Here is an 18,927-nt window from a genome sequence, read left to right as displayed (position 1 = left end):
TTGAAACGAATTGGTTTCGTTTCAAAGCTCGATGTATGGGTTCCACGTGTTCTTAAAGAGAGATGCTCTTTTTGGTGGGATTTTAAGGAAATCTTTTTTCTTTTTGGAGCTTTTACCAGACAATTCAACAATTGATTTGAAAGTGTACTGCCATCGAGTAAACAAATTGAGTAATATCATCAAACAGAAAAGGGCAGAATTGACCAAAAAAGAGGTGTAATGTTTTACCATGATAATGTCACCAAATTTCACACAAATTTGGTAACTCATCAGAAACTGTTACAGCTTAGATAGGATGTGCTATCACACCAACCATATTCACCAAATCAGGCACCCCCAGATTATTACTTGTTCTGATCTATACAAAATTTTTTAAACTGTAAGACATTTTCTTGAAATGAAAATGTCAAAAATCACTTGGATCAGTTTTTTGTAAGCAAACATCAAAGCTTTTATAAATGTGGAATCGTGCTACTACCAGAAATGATGGCAACAGGTATTTGACCAAAATGGTCAATACATAATTCAATAAAATATTTATTTATTATAAAAAATATTGTGTTTTTTGTCACAGGAAAAAAAGAAACAAAATTACTTTCCGAACAACCCAATAATTATATATGTTACATATACTTTATTTTCATATTTCTAATGCAAATTTGATATTTTTGTAATCCATCGTATTCTTTACTTTATAATGATCAGGTTAAAATACAATATGGTTGCTGTCATATACTGCACCTTTGAATAGTGTACAAACTTCTCAGTTTTGATGGTGTCCACTAGTTGAGTGATACTGTATTACAAAAATATCACTTGCACCATCATGGCCATAAGCTATTGTATAACCTACAAGTACCAGAAAATTTAATTTTAGTTTGTAAATGCTTATTAAGTAGAAACTTTGTTTTATCCTAAAATTTGATATTTTATGAGAGATATTTAAATGAAATATTATGATTTTAAATTGATTTATTCAGAACAATATTTTGATTAATACAGGGTGGTTATAATTAAAGCTGCGCTACTCAGACCTGTCTAGAGCCTATTCTCATGGACATATTTTGATGAAACTTTATATATAAGTTATATGAATCATGGGGAAAAGACAAATGCAAAAAAATATTATGCTGTAAGGCATTTTGAACATGTAATTGATGCAAATGGATTGCACATTGAACAAATGTTGTAAATAAAAATCTTTTGCATGTTTCCATTTTGTGTTTTTTGTTCATGTTCCATTTTTTCACCTAGTGGTAAAAATTCAACGTAAATATTTTTTCAAGTTTTATCAAAATAAGTCCATGAGAATGAGCTCTAAACAGGTCTGAGTAATGCAACTTTAATTATAACCACCCTGTATAAGAAAATAGTTGAAGTTTAGTTGTCAGCAATTGAATGGCACTTACTAGGAGTACAAGACTGTCTTTCTGATAATTAAGAGATGTAGTATACTATGTTAAGTTATTAATGTAAAAACTTTGTATTTTTTTTTTTTACTATTCGTACCTGAAGATGATTATGTACCATCATTGAAAATACAGTAGAGCATCGATTATCCGACTCAATTGAGGACTGGGGTTGGTCGGATAACCGAAAAGTATGAAAAAATCCATTATTAGTGTAGTATGTTATTATATCCCATGTAATTAGTATATTAGTATATTGCTATTAACCTAATTCATGTTGAATTTTCCTCCATGTTAAGCCTATCAATTTTTTTTTTTAAATAATAATCATCGCTATTGTATCATTAAAAATTAGAAAATTAAGCCTCATTTAAATACTGGCTCCCTTTCATGGTCGATCCAGTGTTGCTAGCTAAAACACGTAAAAATAATATTAAAGTAGCCAAGACATGGCCAAATATTGTAGAGCCACATCACTAGCAGACATTTGAATTTGCCGACTGGAACGTGGTCGGTTAACCGAGGTGGTGGTTAATCAGGGGTTGGATAATTGATGCTCTTCTGTACTTGTAATTACAGTATACCAAATGAATATCTGACTTTTAAATATTTCATGTTTAAAATAAAAGTTTATCCAAAATTAAGCTTATAGATAATAAACAAACATCTTTAGTCTTTAGTAATTGAGATAATAAAGAAAATGAACCAATTTTAAATTATTGAATTTAGTATATTTACGAATGTATACGCCACACTCCATTTTTGAAACAATATATTTGGAAAAAATAAAAATCTTAGAATTCTGTTGAGAGGTGAAAGTAGATACATGAGTCTACAGAAATATAGCAACACTGCAAATTTCAAACAGGGATGAAATGATGGTTAATGTTTATGTTGAGTGCTTGCTTGCTTGCTCATTGCATGTTAAACTTTGTGAGAGCGAATTACACAGCAAAGTTTAAATTGCAAGTGGTGTGTTTTGCACAAGAAAATGGAAATTGAGTAGCAGGAAGGAAGTTTAACTAGATGGAAAAAATGTGCAGCGATGGATTGAAACAAATGATGCTGTTGAGAAAACATCACAAAATCAGTAATTGTTATGCAGAAAGACAGCGAGATATTCTGACCTGGAAGCAAATCTGTTGAGATATTTCTGTGAAATTTAGGCAAATGGATTTTCTGTATCTGTTGAAATGATTCAGTTCAAAGCTTGAAGGATTGCTCATAATATGAAAATTCCCAAAAGTGAATTTAAGAGTAGTTACAGCTGGGCAAGACGTTTTATGGCATGACATGATTTGATGTCAAACTTCAATGGTGCAGTGGCTTCCTGACACCTATGAAGAAAAACTGTTCACATTTCAGAAACATTTCCTTACTTTAAGAAAGGTACATTGCTACGACTTAAGAGCAATAGGTAATGCTGATGAAACTCCTGTCTTCTTTGATATACCAAGTGACACTACAGTCAATCAGACAGGTGGAAAAACTGTTCTGGTGCAAACAGCGGGAGCAGAAAAGCAGCATTATACTGTAATGTTGTGCATCACTGCTGATGGAAAACTCTACATCATTTTTAAGATGAAACCTTGCTAAAAGAAATATTACTACCTGGAATATTGGTATAAGTTCAAGATCAAGGCTGAATGACAAAAGAACTCTACATGGATTGGCTGAAGTCAGTGTGGTTTCAGCATCCAGATGCACTGTTACGTTGACAGTTCATATTGGTTGTTGACAACTTCCAAGGTTATCTGACTGAAAGTGTGAAAAAGATGATGAGGGAAGAGAAAAGTGACATAGTTGTGATACCAGGAGAGATGACTGGAATGCTGCAGCCACTTGATGTATTTGTCAACTGTCCTTTTAGAGCTCATCTGCGACATTTCTATCATAATTGGAGGTACACTGTGATGGAGACGATGCCGGGAGGAAGGCTAAGAAAACTATCCCTGTCTCAGATGTGTGATGGATTGTGGCTTTATGGAAACTAATACCAGAAGAAGTGGTGTGTGTGGACTGGTCAGAAGTTGGCACATTGTGTATCTTGCATCATCTGAAAATGAAGACTCAAGTGACGCTGGTAGTGACAGTGAAGTTCAAATGAAGATATTGATTATAATTTTTAGTCCTGTAGCATTATTGCTTAGTTGGGGCCTTACATAGCTCTATTCTTCTTTTTAATGCCTTTTTCTTCTTACTTCTTGCCCCCTGGTGGCCTAAAACCTCCAAATAATCTCACTACAATTCCTGAGGTATGGAAAGACAATTAATGATGATAAATTGTTTTAAAATTATTTATTTTAAATTGAAAAATTGTTGATCATTCTTATATATCTGTCTCTCAATGATCTCCACAAATTTTTCATCAGATTTATGTTGGGATGTAATGCAGGCTAATCCAAAAGCTTAATATTTTTCCTGGAACTTCTCTCCTTGCATGATTGAGATGTAAACTGAGGCATTAAGTAAAGAAATATGAGGCACCTGTTGAAAGAAGTAATTCCTAACACAAATTTTGGTGGTATATGGAAACATTGATTTGCAGCATATTTTGATACAGTAGAGCCTCAAAAACTCGGCCTAATGTGGACCGAAGGGTGGCCGAGTTTGTGAAAATGCCGGGTTATCGGAAATGGGGTTAAAAAAAAAATAAGTATGAGTGTTTCCTCAGAAAATACTGTACTGTACTTGTATGTATTGTTTACTTGAGAATACAACAGAAAATAAACTGCCCAAATACCTTTAAACAAAGGGAAAGTACGTCTTTTATGAACGCATAGAGCCTTTACTACATGAAAATTAAAATTAATGAATACACTGTACAGTAATTTACCTGATAAGACAGACTTCAGAAAAATACTTTGAGGCATAAAGCTGTCTTTATCATGAAAATTAATTAACTAAGGATTTTTTTGCCCTGCCAGGGTGTGGTCAAGTTATCCGGAGTGCCGAGTTTTCGAGGCTCTACTGTAGTCAAGAGTTTATCCTATTATTTACTTGTTCTAATTGGTTTACCCTTTAATCCAAAGACTCACCAAATCATTACTGATCCTCCACCTTGCATGTTTACTGCATTAATGGTCTTCCTTCTATAGATTCTGCCAGTAAAATTTAAGATCATCTGGTTTGTCTAAAGTAAACTTTTCCCCCACTGAAAATAACTTTGGTCCATTCCTTGTCCCAGGTCATATGATTTTTGGCCCAGGTGAGACTTTCCTCTTTGCAATGTGTCTTATGATAAGGTTTTCTCTTAACTCTTCTGAATTTAGCTTTTCCAGATTTCAACAATGCGCGATCAACAGCTGATTTTGAAACACAACCTTGCAAATGTTCTGTTATTTGCTTTACAGTACATTGGTTTTTTGTTGCCAATTTAAATATGCATCTTTGTTGTCAAGCAATCACTTGTTTTTTGTCGAGAATTTGATTTTCAGGTTGAACGTCTTCTGTTGCAAAAATTTACTTATTGATGACTTAGCTATATTTAAACTTTGAGTTATTTTACTTTAGGAAATGCATTCAACTATCCAGGCAGCAATTTTGTCTTTTCCATAATCATTGAAATCACATTTTTTACCATAGTAACAAACAACTTTCCACTGCTTCAAATGTGTCAAATATTTTCATATACTTACACAGGAACAATATAAATATGAAAATGTAAACAGATATGCTTGTAACACACCATTTCTAAGCCCAAAACTAAACCTAATGAAACACTGTTATATAAAATAATGAATGACAAGTGTTGGTCAGTTGCCAGGCCTGGTCTTCAGAAATGGGCTGAAATAACGTGAACAGATTAGTTTGAAATAACATGTACAAGTTAGTGCAACAACAAGTCTAAAAAAATAATTGTCAATGCATCAATAGAAACAAGAATGTATTGAAAATGTTATGAATGAACTATGTACAAAGATGTTTTAAAAAACGAGAAGCCACTTTAGTGTTATTAAACCATACAAAAGTTATAACAGTCATTTCAATGTTTTCAAATATGGTTTTTCTATTTTATAAATCAGTAACAGGGATTAAGAGGAAATTCTTTAACTTCAATAAGAGATTGTTTAATCTGAAATAGGTGATGTTTGCTTATTAAGTGTCAGTCATGTTAATCGTAAGATTTTATCATTACTTTAGAATTTTGTACAGATAAGGTATGGAGTTTTCATTCTTTAAACAAAATAAAATCTTTATATTACTTTTAAAAAATCAATTTTTCAAAAATATTTCCTCAAAATTGATGAAAAAACTTTATGGGTTAATTGTACCTAAATAACCCCCGTTTTTTTGCCTGGACCGCATTTAATCAGAGACAAAGCTTTTATTCGTATTCTTTATTTTCTATGCATTTCGGGTGCAATATTTTCTTTAATTTGCACCCCTCTTCAGGATTTTTACATTTCTATAAATTTGGTAAATTTAATTATTACATCGGTAAATTACTACAATAGTTATACAATGGTTAACTAACCTGTTTTAAGTTTTAGATCGACATCTGCCCAGTGTTGATGTTATGTCCCCTAAGGCATTTTTAGACTGTTTCCCCCTCTTTTTGTTTTCTTTTCCTTTAGCTCCTCCCGTTTCCTCCCACACGTCGTCTACCTCCATTCCATCATTTAGGTTTATGGTTTTGTTTTTATTAATGATTTCAAAGTGCTCTTTGAATTTTCTTAGATAAATATCTTTTTCTTTATGAATAATTGTTATACTTTTTTCATTTATTGTGCATCCAAATTCCTTACAGTGATTTGTCCACGGTGATTGGTTATAATTAAGTCTAATTGCTGCTTTATGTTCTTTAATTCTGGTACCGAGTTGTCTTCCTGTTTCGCCAATGTATATTGCTGGGTTCTTACATGTGCATTTTATTTCGTATATGACACCTGCTTGGTTTAGTATTTCGTTATTTTTGATTATTGGTGTTGATGTTGTTTTTAATTTTATTTTTTAATTTGGCTGCTAGTGTAACACCATGCTTACTGAAAATTTTTTTGTAGGAAATATTGAGGAAATTATGAGGAAATATTTTTGAAAAATTGATTTTTTAAAAGTAATATAAAGTAAACTGCACCATGGATATATACATATCTATTACTTATAAAATAAAATCTCTAAAATAAAGGATAATGATTGAGTTGTTATTGTTATGAATTTCTCTTTTGAGATCATTCATATGTTCTAATCTTCAAATGTTCTGTAGGTAATCAAGAATTAAAATAGTAGAAGGAATTGTGATGGTAATAGTGGTATAATATAATCTTGCTAATCATTGGTGCTGGACTAAACTATGAATAAGTCAGGTTATTTTGAGATTCATATATGAGAGATTTTTAAGACCATTGATTTATTCTTCTAGATTCATAGGTTAGCACAGGTGTGTTGTTTATCACCTGAACAAAAACACAACAATTAGGTTCAGGCAGAGATAAAGAATTATTATTTCATCAAAACAGCTATACTATCATATAATCATAGTCATTTATATCTATGATTTGTGTTTAAAATATTTCTCATACAATATTTAAGAAAAATATTTTAATTTGACTTAGCTATAATCTATGCAGTTTTAGGTTTCTGCAGAACTATTATTTTTATTTTTAGTTTGAGAGAGAGATTTTTATTCAGTTGCTATGGTGGTAATGTTTATATAATTTCTCTCTCTCTCTCTCCTTCTTTTTTTTTTTTTTTAAGTTAAGTAGCTAAAGAGAATTGTTTTGCCTAAAAAGTATTTTTATTTAATTTTATGTTCTGTTTAGAATTCATTAAAGCAATTTACAAATTTGTCAGATTAGTGATTTTATTTTTAATGTAAATAATATAATAAAATGTAATGTTAACATTGAATGTTTGAGATATACATTAATACAGTGTGATCAATGAAGATAGATCAGTAGGCATTGTAATATTATTTTTGTCGTCTCTCATTACAACATGGTTATTACAAGAATTAAAATTTTTTTTATATTGTGCCTCATACATTTATGCATGCATGTATATATATATTTCAATGCACATTGGTCATTCTTCTATTTTTCTATATAATTACATCTAATTATTAATTAGAGATTCAGACTATGTACAAAAAATTATTTAATTTTTGAGTCTATCAATTAATCCTTTTTTCATACACCATAGAAGTAGCCTTTACATTGGTTTGAAGAAATCACTTCATAAAAACGTATAACAATAGGTAAAATTTAAAACTTGGCAGTGGTGTGAGAAGATTTACTTAATTTTTAATGTTAAGGCGTCAGATACCTAAAATGAAAGGCTGACGTCTGATCGTTTTTAATTGTAAATTTTACCTATTGTTATACGTTTTTATGAAGTGATTTCTTCAAACCAATGTAAAGGCTACTTCTATGATGTATGAAAAAAAGGATTAATTGATAGACTCAAAAATTAAATAATTTTTTGTACATAGTCTGAATCTCTAATTAATAATTAGAAGAAAAATATCCTGAGTTCATCATGAAATTGTATATAATTACAGTTTGTTAAAACATTTGTCCCAACACTACACAAATTGTTTGATACCTTGTCTGAAGAAATTAGTCCTACTTTTTAAGCACTTTCATACTGCAACTTTTATATTACTGGCTAACTGTTTGTGCAGAATGTCCTTCAGCTTGAAGAAGAGATGAAAAATCACTGAGCACAATTTGGACTGTGTGGTGAATGGTCCAAATGCTCCCAAAACACAATTAATTTTTTCAAAAGTATTGTGTTTTGGCAGTATGCACATTGTTGTTGAGAAACCATATATTTAGCCAACAGTTTAAGCTTTATCTTTTGAATAGCCTCCTTTTAACTTTTGGAAAGTTTGACAATATCTTTGTCCATTCAGTTTGTCAGTGGTGCAGAAATTCCGTTTAGATGACACTTATGGTTTCCCATAATAGATGACAAAACTTTATAGGCTGACTGCATAACTTTAAATTTTTTTTTTTTTTTGACTGTTAGTGATGGATGTTTTTCTTCTATTGAAGCATATTTGGATGCCGGCACAAAATGAAAAACCCATGTCTAATAACCAGTAATAATTCTTTCAAGGAAATCACATAGACTAATGATCAGGTGTTGGTATGGTACCTATTTGTGTGACACTTTCCAGTAATTCAATTTCTCATGGTTGATAGCATATGGAAGTCCTATTAATAAACATAGTTCAATTAGACAATATATACACAGAAATGTAATAAGGACAAAAAGCTAAAAAGGATGTAGGTACACTTTGACATCTTTGGTACCATTATTTGCATTACTATAGACAGGAAAAAGTCATTAAACTTTTTATTTCTCCTTGTATATATGAATAATTTTGAGTATGTGTATGTATCTATATACATGCACAAACACATACTCAAAATTATACATTATTTAGAAATAAATGAATTAGATAATTTTTTAGATTTTATCATTTATACTTTCAAAATAACTAAAGTTATTTATTTTTTATTTAAAAGAAAACTGGAGCTCATATTAAGGTATATAGTAACTGTTGTCCTGTATCTACTGAAAGAGTTGTTCAAATATCAGGTTTTCCAAATGTTGTCATTGATTGTGTAAAAGAAATATGTGATATAATCAGTCAGGTAAGTGAATTTCATATAATGTAATATAATATTTTTTAAATAATAATAATAATAATTAAACTTCTGTTCTATTGCGTAAAAGTTTTGAAAATTAAAGATTTAGTTATTGTAGATTTCTCCAATAAAATATCTTATGAATAAGCATTTGTCTCTAATCGTTGATTAGTTTTAAGTATTTGAGAAAAAATAAAAAATGAATTAAATGAGTTATTAATATACATAAACTTAAGACAATACATTATATTGTATGTCAGAAATTAAGTAGTCTTTTTTTTTTCTTTCTGATGCAATAATACAACTTCACACTTGTCATTCAGATAATTGAGGTTAAGTAGTGAAAGGTAAGATATTCAGTGGAGTATGCTAGAACAAATGATGCTACAAAGAACATAGGCTAACATAGCACATGCATGCACATGACATTTCAATGTTTTCACTGATTTGATTATAGAATTAGTCATTGTCTTTGTTACAGTTTGTAAAGTTCAAATATTTATTTATTTTCATCTTTACCAATAAAAATGTATTTTTAAATTGTTTTGCAATATAATTTTAGCCATGAGATTGCAAAATAGAGTAAGAAAGTTAATTAACTTAGACATTAAGAAAGTATTTTTAAGGGAGAAAGTGAAAATAGTGATTCTGTCTTAGTGCTGAGTATGGTATGGCTAAGTAAACTATCAGTATGATTTTAAAAAACAAGGAAGAAATAAAAAGTGCATAGGTTGTGAAAGGAATCTCTAGATTAACAGTTCATGTTGTAATATTATGGAACAGATATAAACTTGCATAGTGTATAAAAGTTAAATAAATTTTATATTATTTTTACACTTATATTTTTGATTTTGTAGTATATTTTTCCTGTTTAAATGATTGTTAGATGTAATTTTGCTTTAACCTGTCCCATGTTTAAATTTTTCTCCGATGTGTATCACTTCATGTTAAATTTTTTCAACTTTAAGCCTAATGAAAATTGCATGTTTTAGAAAAATAATAATTGTGGCTATTGTATCATTTCAAATTATTTTTTATTTTGCTTAAACAAAATAGACATATTGAAAAGTGTAAAAAGAAAGAAAAGAAAAAAAAAAACATATTTTGGAAGTTAGTTTTAGTATGATAATTATGAGAAGTAGCAACATTTAGTGTTAAAAAATGTTCTGATGCAAAAATGAGAGATATCGGGTCCAATAGTCTGGGTCTTTATTTTTCAGCCCAAGATATGTCTTGGGAATAACACAGAACAGGTTAAGCTGTGGGCCTGGAATGGAATACCCCAAAATACCATACATTTCAATGTATGCTATAACATTCATGCTGTAATGAATAAGGTTCTAGAATCAATTATATTTTGTTTTAGTGTATCCCACTGTATTTATAAGAAAAATAAGTTATCAAAATTTTATTCAAAACAGATATCTTATTTTAAATTTAAGGAATGCAATAAAACTCTCACTCCAAGTAGTTTAAAAAGTTTTGTCATAATTGGCAGAGATCTACTTTTTTTGAGAAATTTCCTTAGTTTCTGGGAGTTAGATTTTTAATGTTGTTTTTCCCTGTTGTGCAGCTTGGATATCAACTTCCATCTTTCATCACTCACATACTAATCTCTGACATCATTCTGCATCTCTTATGGGACATCATGGTGTCCCCATATACCTCAATGAATTGATAACAGAATTAAGGAAATCTTTTTAGTCCACAAAAATTAAATAACTGTTCAGACTTTATTGTAAGACCACTTTTCTAAACTTATCGTTTGGAAATGTTGTCACAACACATTGTAACTATTTGTATTGCCAATGTTGGTCATTACCAGCTACCTATATTGGAGTTACATTCAACAGTGCTTTGGTTTTTAACTCTGGATGTAGTAAAGTTACTTTTTGATTACTCCACATATTTCATATAAAATAATATGATAATTAAAATATAAAGTGTTTGATATAAAATGTTATGTAGGTTTATCTCCTCAATAATGTTTTACTTTAATGAGGAGATGCATCTTGTTTACTTCTAGAATGTTTTAATGTAACATTCAGTTGTTATTTTAACATATTTTGAAATTAAACAATTATTTTTCACATGATTTTCCATGTTTATATCATAAATATATTCTTATTTCACAAGTAAGAAAACAAGAAGACACTAAACATGGATGTAAGTTCAAAGTAATATAATCAAGTAATTGAATATTGTTATAATTTTATCATTTATTTTTATGTATTCATACAAAATACATGATGGGTTTAAAAGTAATACACTATATATTATTTATAATTATTTACAGTATGAATCATTATTACAAAGCTGTTCTAAAAATTAACATAATTTGTTTTTATTGTCAAGGATATGTTGGATTCCAAACATTTTGTTGTATAAACAAGTTTCCTCTGCTAAGCACAATATTTGAAAAAACAGCTAACTTTTCTTTATAATGCATAAATTTATGTGAAATACTATTGGGACCTTGAATAAGTTCTTGCTGTTTTTTCATGAAAATTAACACTTCATTTAAAAAAAAGTCGTAAAAAACACGTCACTGAAAGTATTGTCCATCGCTAGCCACTACTTTCTCCCATTGTTCTGGCAGCATTTGAATTCCACGTCAGAAAAACGACACGTCTTTTGAGGCTATCCAAGAATCAACCCATTTTTTGGCATCTTCATAAGAATGGAAGTGCTGCTCAGCCAGGCCATGTGCCATCGATCGGAACAAGTGATAATCGGAAGGGGCAATGTCTGGTGAATATGGCGGATGGGGTAGGACTTCCCATTTAAGCATTTCCAAGTAGGTTTTCACCAGTTGTGCAACATGTGGCTGAGGATTGTCATGTTGAAAAGTCACTTTGTCATGTCTCTGCTCATATAGTGGCAGTTTTTTCCTTCAATGCTTGGCTCAAGCACATCAATTGTAGCCGATAGCGATCTCACGTGATGGTTTTGTTTGATTTGAGCAGCTCATGATAAACTACACCTAGCCAATCCCAGCAAATGCAGAGAAGATGCTTCGAACCATGGATATTCAGCTTAGCTAATGATGTTGATGCGTGGCCGGGTTTACCCCATGATTTTCTATGCTTAGGTGTATCCATTTTTCATCTCCAGTCACGATACAATGCAGAAAACCTTTCCTTTTCTGCCGTTGAAGCAGATGTTCGTACATGGAAAGACGCTGTTCGATATTTCATGGCTTCAACTCATATGGCATTCAATGTCCTTGCTTTTGAATCATTCCTAATTCTTTCAAACATTTTGAAACTGTTGTGTGATCAACTCCTAGTGATTCTGCAAGTTCAGTTAGCGTCTGACATGAGTCTTCATGAAGTAATTCCTCCAATTCCTTGTCTTCAAACTTTTTTGGTGTTCCAGATCATTCTTCATCTTCAGTATCAAAATCATTATTTTTGAAGTGTTTAAACCAATCTCTGCTTGTTGTTTCTGGCAGAGCTAGATCGCCGTAAGTCTCAACAAGAAATCTGTGTGTTTCAGCTGCAATTTTTTTTTGAATAAAATAGTGCAATAACATTTCTTGCAAATACAAATACTTTTTTTTTTTTTTTTGCACAAAACTCGACATGTTTAACACTATGAAAAAATAAGTTGTTCACACTTTCGCAAAATGACACATACTGAATTTCAAAAGATGACTTATTGTACTTCCTTACAGATGCGTCACCATTTAAAAATACATGCAGGTGGTTCTGGTAATGCCATCTGTTGGAAAACTGCAAGAACTTATTAAAAGTCCCAATACAACAATTTCACTTATTTGTAATAACTATAAACTGAGATGATGCAAAAGAAAGGCAAGAAAACTAGCATAGATTACCAGTTATGCCATCTAGTATCAGTGAACTTCACTGATTTGTGGGAATTGTTATATTAACTTGACTTATCAATAAACTAATCAGTTTTTTAAAAGAAATTGTTTAGAAATGAAGCATGATATCCATTATAATGAACTTATTAGATGATAACGTGATCATAAAATTAAAAAAAAATTATTCTTAAATTTTGAGAAATCATTGTTCTGATGGGTGAAACTATTGTGGATGACAGACAAAAGATAAAGGTAGAACAAATAGAAGAAGCTATTCAATGAGAATGTCTCTAAAACAGGGCAGAGTTTTGTCCACTATGCTTTAAAAGATTTAGAATGCTATGTTATTTGTAATTACAAATAATTATAAAATATTTATTTTACCATTTGTTGATGTTTAATTTGTCAACTTTTGTGCCACATAAGATGGCACAAAACAAAAAATCAGGGATGGCCAACTTTTGTGTACATAAGATCTACTTTTTATTTTAAAAATGTGTCGCGATCGATTTGTTGTCGTAGGCATAGTCTAAGTTAGGGATGGCCATTCCGTGGCCAGAGTCGCATAACATCTGTATAAATATATCAATTTCCTAGCTTAAAAAGTAAGCAGCAAAAATTCAAACGTTATTTTCTACAACTTATGTGTGTGAATAGTTTTTCCTGCAATGAATTTAGTAAAAATTAAAATGAGAAACCGGCTAACAGACTCGCATCAAAACTAATTTAAAACTAGCAGTGACTAATATCTAATCAAATATTTTTGATACATTATGTTTACATCAGTTCTAGAAGCTAAATTAAGTATACCTATTCTATTTTATAATTATACTAGCTTACCCGTCGCACATTGCTGCGATCTCAGAAGAAAGGAAATTCAAGCAAACTCGTTATGATAAAATTCAATTTACATTTTATTATTTTTATTGAAACTTATTATTATTATTCATTTTCATGGGAAAAACATTTCAAAGTGTCGTTTCAATTCTATTTATTTATTGGAGTGTTTGTGGATACACGATATTTTTTGTTTTTCCCTCTGGTGTGTACACGAATAAATCGGAAGGTTTTTCGACGCGTGAGCCGGCCACATACAGTTGTCCATGCGAGAAGCACGGATTCTCCAAATTTAGCCCACACACTCGCTGCGATTGTCAGAAGTGCGATATTCCCCATTTTTATATATATTTTTAAATCCTTTATAATTTTCATTATTTAATTGCTCCTTCCTTTCTTCCTTGGCATGTTGTGAAATTTCTGATAGTTGGATAATAAACCGTTTTATTGTAATTTGTCTTTTTAAATTATTTTGAGTCGATATTAAAATTTGGAAAAGGGGGGATACCTAGATCGGTAAAATACGCGAATTTCTTCCTACAACTTCGGTTGTTGTTCGGGGTACAGTTAAGGTTTTAACGAAGCTCGAGGGAATACATAATTAGCAAAAAAAAAGTTGAAATAAAGTGATTAAACAAAAATTATTATACATATCGTAAATAACAGTTCACAAATGCATATATAGAGATATTTTTTAAGGGGGGAAATGGTCTTCACAATTTGAAATCGATCGGACACACTGTGCGCGAATGCTCGTGTAAACGCGCGCCATCTATCGTAGGATAAATGTACTTCGCGGGAGTGTATTAAAAAATTAAAAAAACTTTCCAAAGTTTTATGGCAATCGTACTATGCCACAAACCTTCGCCAGAGTATATTAAATAACTTCCCAAAGTTTCACTTCAATCGGATAAACGGTGTGGCAATGCATGAAGGACACACACACAGACACAGACACACATACATTCATTTTTATATATATAGATATGAATAAATAATTGTGATTTACTGGCATTTCCCCCCTCTTTTACCTTGTATGAGGCCGGCGTTAGTTCAAAAGTTTTGAAATGCGGCCCTTACACAGAAAAAGGTTGCCCATCCCTGGTCTAAGTGGCGAGGGGGAGGGAGGTGTGAAATACATACTAAGTTTAGATAAAAAAGAAAAGCCACAATTTAATTTAAAACGCGAAGAAAAAGTACTTACATTTTAAACAGAAGGAAAATTGAAACTCAACGTTGTCACTTTTAGGGATCACCACTTCAACCTTCTTCTCTCTACCTTGACCCGATCTACTCTCTCTGTCCCTTCTTTTTTTTTCGGTTTTACGACCCTTTGTCTACATTTCTTATTCCCCTTTTACGACTGTATGCAAATGGATTGCACATGGACTGACAAAACCGCATTCGAGGGAGAACGAGGAGGTCCGATATCACTACAGTTGCATTTGCGCATTACGTTCACGCATTGCGTTCGGTTACAACTTACAAGTATAACACATTAAGTGAAGACATCGCGAGCGATTGACCAAAATTGGTTTTGCGATCGACTTGTTGGCCACCCCTGGTATACAGGATACCCTTTTTTTCAAAATATGATCAAAAATTGCCCTGCATCTTGCATGCAAAAATGAAGTGTCTGATAGGCTAATATTTTTGCTGACTTATTGTATGCTGATTTATATCTAGTAGAATTCATAACATTGGTATTTTTTCAACCATTACCATCATTAATGTTACTACTGTAATTAAAAAGAAATTATTGTAAAAATTTAAACTAGATATCCTAATACAAATACAAGGTATGGGACAGAAATAATAAAGTCTTTGTACAAACTTATGAGCATCATTCAGAATTATTTGTTTTATCTTAAAGAAGGATTATGAAGCTCATAAGTCATATTTTATATTATCAATAGTTTAGTTAGTTGACAATAAATTGTGTGTGATATAGCAACTGAAAAGGTTACATGGGAAAGTTGTATAACCTGTTTGTTAATAATTTTATAAAGACATTATTATTTGAGTTTAGATAGAACATGATTGTTTAGGATAAAGTTATGGTTACAATAGAATTTTTATAGTAATTTATATGAGATGAAGGTTAATATTGCATAATTAACAACTTTATTTTGTAATTTAATATTTATACTATTTAACTTTATTGCTAAATTATATATAATATATTTTTTAGGCTCCTATAAAAGGACCAAACAAATTATATGATCCTCACAATTACAACACTTATTATGCATCAGAGTATGGAGGTTACAGTGATGGGGGAGGAAGAAACAGTGGAAGAGATATGGGATCTAGGTAATAATTTATTTATACAATATTGAAAATTTCTATTATTCAAACAATGAAAGCAATAATTTATTATTAATAATTTGCTTTGTGAGATAAGCCCTAAAATGTAAATTACAACAGTCTCTGTTTATGTAAGAATATGTTCTAAATATATTCTAGGATATGATATTGTAAAAAATTTAGAATGAATGTCATTCTAAATTTCTCTGGGTGTCACTTAAAAATAATGACCTTTTCATCCAAATTCTTGATAAGCTGACTATTTTATCAAATCCCTTTTCAATAAACACTTTAATTTTACTGTTATAAGGAATTTGGGAAGAAAACAAACTTCCAAAATAATCTTTTATTCTCACCAACTTAGAAATTGGCATAGGATCACTAGATGAATGCAATCTTATGTTGGGACTGTTGAATCTGCTGCTTCACAGGGATGGAAAAAAAACTGCATGTGGCTGCATTTGGGTTGAACTCCAAACCAAATATTAATATTAAATAAAATATAATTGTTTTCAAAACTTTTCTCTTATAAAATAGAAAGCAAATTCTTACTATTAAACACTTAAAAATTCTTCAACAATTTTTAAACTGTTGAAGAATTTGCTGTTGAAACTGTTGAAAAAGTTGAAACGTGAAAATTTGCTAGCACAAGCAAAGAACTGAAGTGCTTCCTTTGGAAATAAGAATACTTCTTTATTTATGTTATTTTAAACTAGAAATCTATTACATATACTAAGTAATGTAATAAAATACATAAAATAGCTGTAGAAAATACAATACTGCTATCCAGTTATCTATTATCTCAAACTTTCACTTTTATTTATTAAATAATAATAATTAAATAGATAATAGCAATAATTATATAATCAGTAGCAGACATTTGAGAGTGTATTGATCTGCTTTTTTTGCTGTAAAAAAGTAACACGTGTTAAAATTAATAGTTAGTTCCTAAGTAGTTTTCTGAGAATTATTATATAGAGGGGGAATTACCAGAAACTTGTAACATCTAATTTTTTTTGATGATGTTGTCGAAACCGTGTTGTATTTGCTTATTGTGTACTGGCTTATTGTGTACCAGTACACAACAACAATCTAATTTTTTTGTTTTTGAAGACTGGAAATTATCTGTAAAGACATGGGATTGGTTGTTGCCAGGCCTGGACTTTTAAAATGGACAAACACATGAATGAATTTGGTCCAAAAAAATTGGTTAATGTACATAAAAGCAAAATAAACACTTGGCTATATGCCAAAAAGAATTAATTTATTATGCTATGATTGACTATATACAATTGTTGTTAGTAAAAATTCAAAATAAGTTTGGGGGAAACAGAACTGTACAAGTTATAAAATTCTCAAATGATACTTTATCTAATTTAAAACAAGTATATATAAAAACTTTCCAGACATGTGGGTACTTAGTTTAAGAATAGTTCTACATTAATTTTATCTCTGCAAAACTGACAAGTAATATGAATTTAAACTACAAAAATTCACAAAGTAATCTTACAATCTAACTCCCCTAACTATCACCAATATGAAACTTCTAATCTACCAGATCCAATTTGAAAGCCTTTCTTTTTCTTTGTCTCAACCTTGTTTGATCCTTAACTTCACCACATTAGTTCTCAGTTCATCTGTCGTCTTATAGTGCTGGGGTGGTGACATTACATGAATATGCTCAATTGACCCTCTTTACATAAATACAGTAGACCCCCCTATAATTACGGTTTCTATAATTACGATTCCTATAAAACTGCGAAAAAATTGCGACAGTATCCGTAAAAAAGGTAAAAAACTCCTATAATTACGTAAAACATCATCGGGCAGCCGAACTACTTTCCCGCCGTCCGTAGCACCACGCTACGGACATTTAGGCGACTAAATTGAGTTTAGTTTCATCTGTACATATAATTATATATTAATTAGTGATGTAACGAATATTCGGTTACTATTCGGTATTCGGCCTATTTTTCACTATTCGACCGAATACCTAAAAACAGAAGTAATAAATAACAAAAACACAGTAAATTAATCACTTTGGTATTTAGATTTAATGTTATCGAGTTAGTGTTGTTTGTTTATATTTATTTATAACTTGTAACATGCACAAAATAAAAAAGAAAATAATATTAGTCACATGTATTCACAATTTATAATTACAAAGATCAGCACACGTACACGTCTATCGTTGGAGAATCCTCGCACATCTGAGGGTCTGACCCTGCCTATCCTTCTTTTTAAGCGCTCGTCTTTGCTCTTCCCTTTCTCTTTCCTCTATCGCTCTAATCCACGTATGCCTGTGCATACATCATAATACGCGCTCACGATACTTTCGATTCGTCACTTTTCCGTCCTAGAGTTCCCATTTTACAATTACGTGACTCAGCCTGGTGATAATAGAGAAAAGAGACAGATAGGACGTTGATATAAGTCACAGTTATGATTTCACAGATTCGAGACAGCTTGATAGCCCGAACGGCCCCAGACTTTCGCCTGTGCACGCTAAGTGACTTACATTACAAGCATTTAGCTCTCCGAACAATTGGCAATTGAACAACAATTGTTTGGCATTGACAACCGCAAATTTCGTGCTAATAAGCTGCCTTGACTTGTTCAATTATGTTATCAACTCAATTTCATATTTATTTTCACATTTTTACTTTGCGGTCCTTCTCTGTTCTTTTTCCATTATTTACACGTGTAGGTCATTTCATTGTTATCCACATTTGATATCATCATTTATCACATACTTCCATGACACTCTTGTCTGTCGGCTACAACTGCCAAGAATTAACGCGATTGGCGAAGCGTAGTGACAGTGGGCCAATAGAGAGCAGGATCCCTGCCATAATGCAGTTTGCGCGCCAATTTTCGTACGTGAGTTAATCGAGCCGAATATTTGGTATTCGGCCTGAGGCCGAATATACTATTCGTTACAACACTAATA

The 18,927-nt window shown here is 31.1% G+C and overlaps 1 protein-coding gene across 1 annotated transcript in view; it reads left to right on the top strand.

Moving 5' to 3' along the window:
* Positions 1 to 18,927, top strand: part of LOC111632975 (heterogeneous nuclear ribonucleoprotein K-like) — a 190,425-nt gene that overhangs the window by 126,857 nt on the left and 44,641 nt on the right. Inside the window, exons 8-9 of the mRNA XM_023377493.1 lie at positions 8,882 to 9,010; positions 15,862 to 15,984. Coding sequence (XP_023233261.1) covers positions 8,882 to 9,010; positions 15,862 to 15,984 — 252 coding nt within the window. The remainder of the gene's footprint in view (positions 1 to 8,881; positions 9,011 to 15,861; positions 15,985 to 18,927) is intronic.

This window comes from Centruroides sculpturatus, unplaced genomic scaffold (genome assembly GCF_000671375.1).
Source record: "Centruroides sculpturatus isolate CEXI.00-Female unplaced genomic scaffold, Cexi_2.0 scaffold110, whole genome shotgun sequence".
Taxonomy (NCBI): domain Eukaryota; kingdom Metazoa; phylum Arthropoda; class Arachnida; order Scorpiones; family Buthidae; genus Centruroides; species Centruroides sculpturatus.
This window is presented reverse-complemented; position numbering and strand designations above follow the sequence as displayed.